General features: G+C 45.1%; 1 protein-coding gene across 1 annotated transcript; it reads right to left on the reverse strand.

Annotated features, from left to right (window-relative positions):
• Positions 1-37: 37 nt before the first annotated feature.
• capn12 (calpain 12) lies at positions 38-7,209 on the reverse strand. Its single transcript, XM_049726464.2, has 22 exons — positions 6,745-7,209; positions 6,409-6,478; positions 5,967-6,085; positions 5,024-5,157; positions 4,780-4,951; positions 4,613-4,697; positions 4,418-4,502; positions 4,185-4,262; positions 3,930-4,117; positions 3,591-3,835; positions 3,510-3,521; positions 3,359-3,438; positions 3,126-3,248; positions 2,931-2,967; positions 2,797-2,868; positions 2,666-2,711; positions 2,364-2,425; positions 1,758-1,826; positions 1,493-1,571; positions 1,286-1,402; positions 1,067-1,119; positions 38-982 (listed from the first exon to the last, which is right to left on the reverse strand). Exons 1-22 carry the CDS (start codon positions 6,940-6,942, stop codon positions 956-958), a joined length of 2,151 nt encoding a protein of 716 aa, XP_049582421.1. The 5' UTR covers positions 6,943-7,209; the 3' UTR covers positions 38-955.
• Positions 7,210-12,254: the final 5,045 nt, after the last annotated feature.

A 12,254-nucleotide genomic window follows, 5' to 3' on the forward strand; every position in this document is an offset into this window, starting at 1 on the left:
TCACTTCCACTGACCTCATAATGAAGACAAGGTAATGTGAGAGCAGCAAAGGATTTATTAATAGCAGCATATGTAGAGAGGACATTAGGTGTTTAAAAGGGTGGAGGATGCAAATTGTGCGACTCAGACACTAGAGAGAACAGGCTGATGCCGGTGCTGGTGGGGTGACGGGATGTAATGAGGGATGATGGAGGGAGTGAGGGTGTGTTGACGCTGTATGTGGCGTCAGTGTGATAAGAATAGCGTGTAACGTTGCTGAGACATCACCCTCACATTCGCACCGAGACAAACAGTGCTCAGTTTGTGCATGAGTGTGTTGGTGAGTTTATAGATATCAGCCAAGCTATGCTGTCGAGAACCTGATGAGTAAACTGTCAGGGTCGCGGTGGTGCTTGCTAGGATAAAATGTGTGATTATAGCTACGTTGGGTATAAAAAGCCTACAACACACCCCCTGGTCCAAATTCCAAATTTCTGTGAAATAAAGAAATTAGACCATGATTATCATTTCAAAATGTTTCCCGCCTTTAATGTGGTCTATACTGTATAATCCAATAGAGGGGGGGAAAAAAAGAAATAAACAACTGATGTAGTGTAGTTGCATAAGTGTGCACACCCTCTCCTAAGTGGGGATGTGGCTGTGTTCAGCAGGGTGTGCACACTTTTGCAAACACATGATCACAGTTGTTACCTTTTACATTCCTTGTCTAAAATATTTCTTAGATTATTAGTTTCAATCACAGTGAAAAAGGTTTTGAAATTATGATCTTGGTCTCATTTCTTGAGCAAAACAGGGGTGTGTAGACTTTTTATAACCAGTGTAGGGGCAAACGTGTGACTTTTAAGACATACTAGAAATGTTCTTGAAATGACTGGGAAAAACACTTGCGTGGATGTGATAGTGTCAGTGTGTCAACTCAATGACGCTCTGCCGGATCCACACGGAGACACGCTCGTCACACCAGCAGAAAGCGAATGAGCCACTATGATGGACAAACAGTCCCCACGGAGAATGAGATCACGCCGAGGTTGACTTTGTTGGAGGAGACACGGCAAGTGATACTCACAGCATTGATGCCTCTGTCTTTCACCTCGCGGTTGTTCTCTGATTCATACAATGCTGAGGAAAGGAAAATTACGAAATTAATTCTTAGAAAACAGAGACGTCCAAGCCTTTGGAAAATATGACAGTAATACAAATTTAAGGTATGCTGACAACTGTACATTCTCGTTTGTTAAATGTATATTTTTTTTTCCTCATTTGATAGAAATAAAAAATGTGTTACCAAAAAGTTTGCGCAGGCGGGTGATGCCGGCGACAAAGTCGTGGAAGGGCAGGTGAAGCTCTCCGGATGCGAAGCGCTCGTAAAGCAGCTGGACTACTTTATCGTCGCACTTCATCCCTGACACGGAGCAGAGAGAAGACGTGCAGCTGTATGTACTGTATAAAAGTGTGTGTGTGTGTGTGTGTGTGTGTGTTAGTGTATGCATACCCATGGCTTGCAGAGCTGCAGAGAGTTCAAAAGGACTCATGGTGCCGGAAGAGTCCTCATCATATTGGAAAAAGATGGTCTATAAAAAATAAATAAATAAATAAATAAATAAAAAACAGTAATAAAAGACTTTGCTTGCCTTGAATTTATTACATTTATTATTAGATTAAACGGGATTAGTTGCGTACTTCCAAAACAGATTTTTTTTTTTTTTTTTAACAGTAATTCAGAAATCTATTTTCTTTATCAACGATGAAATCATTACCTGCAAATGGCGGAGCTCTGACAGCAAAGCTTCTGTTTGCTGACGGTTCAAACTGGCTCTTCCTTTAGTCTTATAAGCACAGTTAAGACCATCTCAACAGGAGAAAGGAGGACAATTAAGGGCAAAAATGATGACCGTTTGAGGAGATCATCCCAAAATATCTGCTGGCGACCAGCCCAACTTCTACAAAGTTACCTGCTCACCTTGCTGAGGTTAAGTGCTGCTGATGTGTGGCGGGAGGATGATAATGGTGTTACATGAATGCTTCAAAAGCTTCAAGAAGAAAGAGCAGACCCAAGAGCAGGCGATACAATTTGGAGCACAATGGCATTGTATGAAGCCACTTCCTGCATCTTAGCTTCCCTCCATCACAGAGAAGCGAGACGGTTGCCAGGGGTAACGTGCGTGTCCTCACCTAGCCGTGGACGGGTGCTTTTGTGTGACCATTGCGGTTATTAATAGTATGCAGACAAAGAACTTTTCCTGGTGCGTGTGTGTCAGCCACCATGAAGGGCACTTTGGTGGCGTTTGGGGCCAAAACGGAAACTGTGAAAGTAATTTGGATGAGGCCAGGATATAATGGCATCACTGGGTGAAAAAGGATACGTCCTCTCCGAAAATAAGCTGCCTGCACGTCTCCAACGGCAGGTGGTAATCTTTGTCCAGGACTGACGAAGACAGGAACAAGGGGGAAAAAAAATTATTAGTGAGGGATGAGGTGAGGGCAAGTCTGGCCACAGTTACGAGTGTGAAATAAGCTTCGGTTACGCCATCGGGTAGGAAGTGATGAGCTTCCGTCTAGACTGGTGACCTCTGTGACTTTCGGAGACATTTGAACGTTGCGATTTTGTCTCCACCTAGTGGCGACTGAGGGTGAAACAGCTGGTCGCAAAAAACCAAAAGGTCACCTGAGTTGAAAAGTGTCATCAGCTCCCTGGGGCTCAGCCTGTCATCCTAAATGACAAAAATATTATAATAGGATATTTTGCAATATGACATATTTGGGAGAATTTATGATCACCGTCCAATCGATACTTACTGGTCCAGCCTCTTCATCAAAAGTCCTCAGAACTCTCATTTTATCCTCAGCTGTAAGAGGTGCGGCCATCGCCTGTTTAAAAGAAACGATTAATTTGTCGCGGTCGGGTCATTCGAAGTAAAAAATATTCTCACCGGGAGATAGCTTGAGGTGCATGTAAAATCCTGCGTTCTGAAATGTAACACACAAAAACAACAGTCAATAATATCTTTGTGGAATCATCCAAGTCCTGGAAATCCCCAAATATTAAACTGAGGCAACTGAATCTCGAAAATCTTCAGTCACAAGTTTTGGATGGAATTTCCATTTTCCAACTTTCGCTACGTCACCCCAAACTGTTGGCGGTTTTGGAGAAGATGCGGACAAAGAACTCTCCGGGCTGGTTGGGTCGATAGGTGGACGCCACGAGGACGTAGTGACCCGGCTCCAGGTGCATTTTCCTCCACACAGCCCTGCAAGACATTGGCAGATGCTGTAAATATATATATATATTTCAAGACGGTTCAATAAATGTTCCACATACTGGAGGTCAGCACATTCCAACAACGTGTAACCATTTTACCTTTGAGCCCTGTATTTCCCAGAACGACCAACTGGACGATTTTTCAAGAAGAAGTTGCGGTCCAGACATACACCGTAAAGCTGTATGGATTGATACATCTAATTAAATAACATCTCAGCAAAAAAATAAAATAAAATCTTCTCCAACCAACCTCCGAGGGAACCTGAAGAAAAAAAAAAAATTGTGAGTTCCCACAGTGAAAGTCGGATGTAAAAAGGATGTGAATGAGGACCTTGTAGATGTGGAAGCCCATGTAGAGGAAGTGGACTTGATTCTTGCGCCTGCGGTTTTTCTGCAGGATTTCCACCAGCACCGTGCACTTCTTAGCTTTTATCTTCTGCTTCTCTGTCTTCATGCCATCGTTCGACCCGCTCTCCTCCTCTTCGTCGCCGTCTTCCTCGTCCTCCTCGTCATCCTCATCCGGCTGATCCTGCTCCGTGAGAATCAGCTCAAACTGAGGGTTCTTCCAAAAGGAGCCTGGAAGCGGGCATCGGTGAAGCAACGCATGTAGACCGACAATCTCAAAGCGTCAGTGTACCAAAATGCTCAACGCTTTTGATAGCGCACATACGGTTGTATTTTCGGCTTCCGCCGGCCGAGCTCCCTTTCAGCCAAAATCCTTCATGCTCGTTGATGGTCCATTTCGACTCGGAGGAGGAGCTAGTGGGCTCCACTATTTTTCCCTCCACGAGGGTGTCAGGATTGATACTGCAGAGCTCGGCAAAGTCAAACTTCTTGCAAAAATCATCAGCGCCCATCCTAGTGCGGATAAAAAAAATACAGTAAGAGAAGGGTGAAGCTATTTTGATCGTTTTCTCGTGCTCACCAGAACTCGCCATCTTCCCTACGTTTCATTTCGAGTCTCTCTTTCTCCTCTCTGGATATGTCGTGCCATTCTTTGCTTCTGCAGCCGCACACAAGGAGAGAAGCTCAATATGTAGTCATGGAAAAATACACACAAACTAACGCTGAAAGGTTTTGAAAAAATTATCGAAAATACTGCAATGCCAATTTGAATACGATTAGTGGCTCAAATATTCACACACGGTGTGGCCTCACTTGTCACTCCAGGGTCCACGGTACTCAACAAAGCCCCATGGATTCCTCAGCTTAAGAAGCAAAACCTCATCTGCCTCATGCTTGACCTGAAAACATGAGGATGATTGAGATGATGAAATGATCGGATCTGGATCGAGATCAATTTGATCATGTGATGCGATTATTAGAGGTCAGGTTGACATCTTGTGATACTTTCCTGGTCGGTGTCAGTGATGGCGTAGGCGTGGCCCTTTATCAGCCCATCCGCGTTTACTTTACTAACTTCCTTGTAGCTGTTGGCCTGTGGGGAGAAGAAAAAAAAAAGAAAAAAAATCCATTGGCTGTCATATGTAAACTTGCACGTCCCGACATCTCCCATGTACCTGAATAAAGCAGCTGAGCAAACTGCCTCGGGCGAGGGCGGCCGTCAGCAACCTCCAGAAGACGCGAGGCGTGTGCGAGGAGACGGGCAGAGAGTACGCGATGCCTCCCGTGAAATCCTCCATCCCCTCCGAAATATTGCCGCCCTTTAGACATCCGTACGATCCCATCAACCTGCCAGCCGGCGAGAATCAGACGATGAAAGGGGGCGGGGCCACGTCAAAGCTGATGAACGACGACACCGACTTGGCGTAGGCCTTCTCCACCAGGGCGCTCCAGTACTCGTTGCGGGTGTGAGAGTAGCTGAAGAGGAGACGGCCTTCTCGCACTGGCAGCCTGTCGTCCACGACCACCTCCACCCACTCGCCATACTGCCAGAACTAGACGGGCACACGGGAGCCAAGGATGTCAAACTCATTTTTGTCAACCCAAATAAATGTATGAACGGTCTCATATTGTACACAGATGAGTTTTGAAATCAGACTAGTAAAAAATTGTTCAAATATTTTAAAATGATGATTTTAAAAAGTGAAGACACTTTGTAATTTTAGTAAAGCCACATGAAGACGACGGACAATTTGTCTTCATGGGCCACATAAAATGAAGTGGAGGGCCGTATCTGGATTTCGGATGGATCACGCAGGAAGTGGAGTGAAAAGACATCAGCCTCTCTGACCGAATACACACCAACAGACACCCCGGAGACACACTTATCAGCATTTAGATTTCGTCTCAATGTATTGTGAGATTTCACAAATCTGACAGTGGAAAAATGGGCTGGTAGGGAGTTAAGTGATGAAACGCACAGTTCTCTTGTTTTTTTTAAATGCAGCACTTCCAAAGGCATTAAGTGCTTGTGACGCAGGGTGTGTTCTTGACAGGCCTGCAGCTGTATGTGTGTGTGTGTGTGTGTGTGTGTGTGTTGTCAGTGGCTATTCACTACCTGCACGCCCTGAACTCACCATGACAGCGCAAAATGAATTTACAGTCGCTCCGTCCTGCAAGTTAAGTCATGTCGCGTTCTCGTTAGGAGTCTCCGAAGGGCCTCTGGCCTCCGGGGAAAAACACACCACCAAACAGCTAGTACCGCTAAATTCTTCAATCCTCTAATATTAACCTCTTAATGTTTTATAGGCATTCCTGAAAACAGACAGATTATCTTCAGATGAGCACTTACTGCACCACTCACCCTGAAATGAAAGATACCGGCATAAGACTTGGACAGGCTTTGGTTGGGCGGTACCACCTTGACAAAGAGTTTGGGGTGCATGGTGAGACAGGAAAGCGCTGCCAGGAGCCAGCAGTTACCTGGGGACACAAGCCAGAAAATGTGTCCATCAGCCGAACCTTGTTATTGTCGTGCAACAGGAAATTGTTGCAAATAACTGGCATCTCCATGGCGCGCACTTCCTGTTATTGTCAATCCGTGGTTACAAAACCAATCATAAAGTCACATTACACGCCAAGAGAAAACATCTGGTCCACGTTGTTTTTTTGGTCTACATGAAAGCTTTTGCTTTTGGTGGTGTAAAAAACAAAAAGTGGGAATGCAGGGCTCCTCACGCTCGGGTTTCATCTTCCAGAAGGTATTTTCCTAACAAGGACATTTAGTTCATTCTTAAAATACTCACCTAGCTGACCTTGACAGATATCAGTGGTGCCGATGGTGCCCTCCACAAAGACGGCATTCCCACTGATGTCCTTCAGGGAGGGACCGAAAAGAGGACAGCGTGAACAAACAAAGTCGCTGAATGACTCAATAAAGAACATTGCGCAACATTTAAGACTCCTAGGACAATTCTTTAGGTACAGCTGCATGGAAGAAATACACTTCGAGAGATAAAAATGCTCATTTTTGATTGACACTCTCATTTATTAACATTCTCTGTCAGCAGACAATTTGAATATACATAGCAAAAAAGTGTTTTGTTAATAATATATAATAAATACAAATGTGCCTGGCCTACCTTGGGTCTCTTCCACTTGATGGCCTTTTTGGGGTCGTCATCCTCTGGCATGCCGATGGACTTCTGCTCGGCCGGAAAGCTCTGATCAGAGAACATCTCGCCAGACTTGAGGCACTTCTCTGAGAGACTGTCAAAGTCCTGATCTTTAAACTTGATGGGGTTCTTGAAAGAACCTAACGGCGCCTCCATGCTGTCCATGAAGTGTACAAGCGCTGGAATCAGCTGGGAGTTTTGAAAACACACAGCGCACACCCGGAAAGAGAAAGGGAAGAAAAAAAAATAGAGGAAGCATGCAGCACCTCCTCAGTGCTGCCCCAGCCCGGGAAGGTATGCGGATTGCCGGGGGGCGATGGAGCGCTGGAGTCGGTAATGACACGGTGCCAGGAGCCTCTTTCATTTATTCTTGTCATTTTAGCCTGAAACAAATGTACACTCAAAAGTCGACATCAGCTCAAAAAATTCTAGTACCTGAACTGACAAACTTTCTTTGCCATTTTTTAATCATTATTTACAATTTCTGACACATGTGCAGTATTTTTTTTTTCTTTTGTGAATTGTATTTTGAGATTAGGAAAGCAGGCTGTCCGTTTCCACTACCGGCCACTAGATGGGAGTATTGTTCAACTACACTTACCATGAACCTTGCTGTCAATGATGGCGGTCGTAAAACAATGAATGAGACAAGTATGTAAATATTGAACCTTTGAATAAACAAGCTCAATTCGGACCTCCCACTACAAGCACATTAGACAACAGGTTCAGGTAGTCCTAATATTCTGGTCAGATAGACAATCATCACTTATGGCACAAAGATATTGTTACCGGCATCTTCTTTCAAGAATAGAAAGAAAATGGAGATAACTTGTTGCCAAACAAAACTCATTATCTTGTTGCTGGACGATGTCATCGCTAGTTTTGTCCGAACAAATCAGAAAGGCCTCACTCATCCAGTTTGAAGTGGACGTCCAATTATCATCACCTTTGCCCTCCTCCCCCCTTATATGCATGCTATTCATGATCTAGAGTTGGATATCCATCTCCGAGAGCCCGTGGCCCCGCTGCGCTGTCTCTCCATCACACGCCTGATTACACCGCAAACGTGAGACTGACCGGGACTAAACAAACAAGAAGAATAGCGACACGGATCCGCCTAATGGTCACCATTTAAATCCATTCACGGGCTCTCCATTGTGTCCGTATGCTCTTTGAGGCCCCCCGATTATAGGAAGGCTTGGGTGACAAAGGTCAGAGGGCTGAGCAGACACTCCCACACCTCCGTGACCCGCTCTGATCCCACGACCCCGACACCAGGAGCCTTCGGGCCCCGCTCGCTCTCCCCGCTGGTTAACCGGCTTTGTCCCGGCCCGTTTTATGCCGCATCACTCACGGGCGTATCAGCCCAAATAGTTCAAGACACGCTAATTAGCTTCGGTCACACTCAGGAAAAATGACTCGAATATAGTGCCAAATTTTTGTGCCTAGTTCAAATGCGCCGAGCATCTGACAGTTCCTGCCCGAGAGGAATCCTTCCAGGAGTCAGTGAGGTGGTGCTAGCAAAGTGTGCTAACGGAGGAAATTAGGATTTATAATATATCTTTTGTGACACCAATCCGTGACATCACACAAATAAATGTAAACAAACAAATAGTTGAACCTTTTAGAGGTCGGCAGGGGGCGGGGCATCTGGCTGCTGTTTTGTAGACACGACAGCCAACGTATGCGGAACAGAAAGCACCGCATGAAAAATATGCTTTCCTGTCACAGGATCAAACTACCACCTTTTGACCTCTTAGCGCACGTTATCTGGGACAAACCTCTGACCTCTACGTGTGCGTATGACCGTTCACGTAGGTGCACGTGCGAGTGTGTGTGCGTGGGGAGGTATTGGCCTGCCCGGGGCGTATTTTCGGATCCAGTTTTCTGGCATTTTTCTTCCGGTCTGGGTAGGGCATGTAAAAAAAATGACTGACCTGAATGTAAAGGAGTGTCTGTGTGTGCGTGTGTGTGAGCGCAATGTCAAGGTGGGTCACCAGGTGCAGCCATGTGAGTTATCGAGGAGGACAAAGTACTCCGACTTTACTTTGCAAAATTTTGTCGAGTCTGCGTTGTTTGAATCTCTCACCATATATACAAGTTACAAAATAAATGCTAATTCCAACTAGCCGGTAATGTGTGTGTGTGCTGGTATTCTTCGCGTCAAACTATTTTGTGTGTGTGTGTGTGTATTAAAGGGGTGGTGAGAACCTGTTTTCATTTTTGCCTAATTTGACGAGAAGTAAATCTTCATAACCGTACATTTAGATTTTTGAAAACGACTAGCAAAAAAACAGATATAGTAATAGACACAATCGTTCACGTTAGCATATCCGTCAAATCAGCCTTGAAATCTCCCCTCTAACTCGTAACAGGCCAAACTGGTGATATTTAACCCCGCCATAACAACCTCCCCCCCCCCGCTTGTGTTGAAGAAGCACTCGGCATTGATGAATGGCTGCCCGTGTCGTTTCTCACCTCACTCTCACTGAGAAGGTGAGGGCAAGCGGGTGTAATTCCAGCGTTCGGGTTTCACTCTGCGGTCACCCAGGAAGGGGAGGGGGGGTGCAACGGGGAGAACATAAAGAGCTACGAGGGATTCCTGCGGTCGGTCCGATGGCTCCCCAACGCATCCTTTCTCTTGCGTTGATGATATCACCCTGACTCCCCTCCCTTCCTCCACCGCCACTCTTAACTTTAATGTGCGGTGGGTAAACAGGACAAGGGGCCTGCAGAGATGATTGGAGACTCCACACAGTGCAGGAGAAAAGTAATTAAAACTCCCAGTTAATTGGCTTTTTCTATGATAAAGCACAATCTCCTCATGCATAAGTGAGAGCCTCTTATGGCCACCAGCCAGGCCCACAGGAAAGTAAACATACAGCTCACGCATTCCCTTTGTTGTGCAAGTTTTACCGCTAATCATCTTAAATTTAAATCGGAATTACAGAGCGCCACCACTCGTGCCGGAAAAGTGCACATGTGTGTGTGTGTGTGTGTGTGGAATGACTGACTTGCCATGAGGCAGCTGGGATCACTTCACTCTTCAGCGCTGGACAGGTTAGCGTACTTGACGGCTTTATGGGTTGCTACTGCATGACACTGTGCCTTTGAATAGTGCATTGTGAGTGAAACAGTGCTTCTTTGTGACCACTTTTCACATGTCTTTGCTATCTTGGATTTGCAGCTAAAATTATGAATGGGGGAGTACCCCAAGGCTCGCCTCGAGCTCCCGTTTTGTTTTGCATAAGGTGTTTGTTGTGCCATTTTAATAGGCCACAAGACACCAGCGCGTGTTGTGTGCTACTGTAAGGTCGACACACTGTATTCATTTCATCTTTATTTAGCACAAAGAAGCTAATATTAATCCCACCGACTGAAAGAATGTTAGGTAATGACATAATTTTTCAAGATGATCATGTAGCTTGCCATAAAAAACCTGTTGGTGTGTTTTTGTTTTGTTGTTCATGACTCCATATTGTTTTCAACATACGCTTAATATTGCCGTTTCAGAAAAAATAAAAATTCTGTGAAATATTTAAGGGCCTGGCCTAAAAGGGACATTAGCGGTAAAACTGCTCAAAATCTACAGCGACCAAGCAAGTAACAAGGACAACTCAGCATTTTCTAACGTGCAGAGCTGAGTGATTTCCATCTTTTTCCTCTTCTTGAAAAAAAAAAAACTGACTAAATGATTTTTCTTTGATGCTTTTTTCTTAAGGCCAGAAGGGTGATATTTGAAATTGTTTTTCTCTCCAAAATTCCACATTTAAATGATCATCCTCCAGGAGGTATGCTTACATCATTTTTTTTATTTTTGCTGAGGGCTGTATAATAGCGCACTGTTTCACACTGAGACGGTTCTTTCATGAATATTCGGGTCGCCTTATTTATCTACAAAAAGATCACTTCCTGGCTGGTTTTAAAATTTTAACCGAACCACAAAGTTGCATCATTTTGAACCAACTTGGGGATTTTTCAAAAAAAATAAATAAAAACATTCCGCAACAAAATGCTATCAAATCGATCCAACCTCCCGGTTCGACCGCGCATTTTAAAGGCTGTCGAAATATGTGGTATTATTATCGTACTTGGGTGTGTGTGGCTCTAAGAAGTCAAAGTTCACCTTACTTGAGTTGAAGTCGAGCAACTGGTCAGAAAACACACCTTTCGCCCTCGCCTCGTGATTGGCCGACGATCGCAGAGAGGTGTGTGCTGCGAAGAAAGACAAAGGGCAGTTAGGGCATTTTACTGGAAAACATATCAGGCCGCAGGTTTTCGCCCGTATCGCCTTACCTTACATAATTGGGGTGGTGCAAGTGCCAAATGGTGGCGCCTCCGGGGTAGGGAGGGCAGAGTTTACCAGAGGGAGACGTGGAGGATGTTACCTGTCACCTGGACGTCGCCACTCCTTTGCCTCCTCCTCATTTTCCGTCTCTGTGGAGCAAAAACGGAAAAACTGACTCATGGAAGTCAGAAGCCTCTGTCTTCATTTCCACTTTATTCTCCATAACACAATGGTAATTGGTACGAGTGGGCGTGTGTACATCTGGTGCAATAACCCCCCCCCCCCCCCAACCTCAATCCTGCTCGTCCTCATATGCCCAGCCCCCCACCTTGTTGAAAGCTCATTAAAAGACCTGCTGTTAATGAGCTAGAGGGATCATAGAACTTCATTTTCATTAGGAGGAGGGGCCGGGTGGGGTTTGGGCCCGAGATGCTGGTGCAGAGGTTTTTATGTCCTTAAAATAGAGTCAGCAATTATCCCAACCCCTTGACACTCCCCATTCACCCTGATCTGCCTCCCAACATGCCCGCAAACAATAACCAAACTGCCCTGGCACCCACCCCCCTTCCTCAATTTTCCATCCTGAGAATTTTGAGCCGCCCGTATCCCATCAGCAGCAGCCATCTCGCTACCTGCAGGAGGACACACACACACGCACACACACATGCACACACACAGGCCACTAAAAATGCATGACAACGTCTCGACACAAAGGCAGGAACATCACAAGGATGTAAACAAGGAGCGAGGGTCCCTAACCCAAACGCTTGCATTAAAAATTAATAAGTCGGCGTTGACTGGGTTCCTCCAAGGAAAACAGCCCGCGCTGACTGAGAAAACACTACGGCGAGAGCAGGCGCTTTAAAAATACTTTCAAAAGCTTTCTTGCAAGTCCCAAACTGCAAGCTCAAATAAGGAAAAAAAAATGTAACAGAGAACGACGCTGAGTAGAACAAAGACAGTCAACAAGAGCAGAAAAAAAAGATTTTGTGGAGGGGCCGATTTTGTCTTTGTTTATGTCTCGGTAGGCTAGTATTCTACTTTCAGGTTTACAAGCGTGACTTTAAAAGGGCTTGAATGTAACAGTTTTGGTTTCTGGGGTAGGAAAATAGCTCTATAGTGACTCAAATAAAAATAAAAAAAATTACTTTGTTCAAACAGAAGTTAAAAACACAATTTTTGTTTCGCC

This window comes from Syngnathus scovelli, chromosome 7, assembly GCF_024217435.2.
Source record: "Syngnathus scovelli strain Florida chromosome 7, RoL_Ssco_1.2, whole genome shotgun sequence".
Taxonomy (NCBI): domain Eukaryota; kingdom Metazoa; phylum Chordata; class Actinopteri; order Syngnathiformes; family Syngnathidae; genus Syngnathus; species Syngnathus scovelli.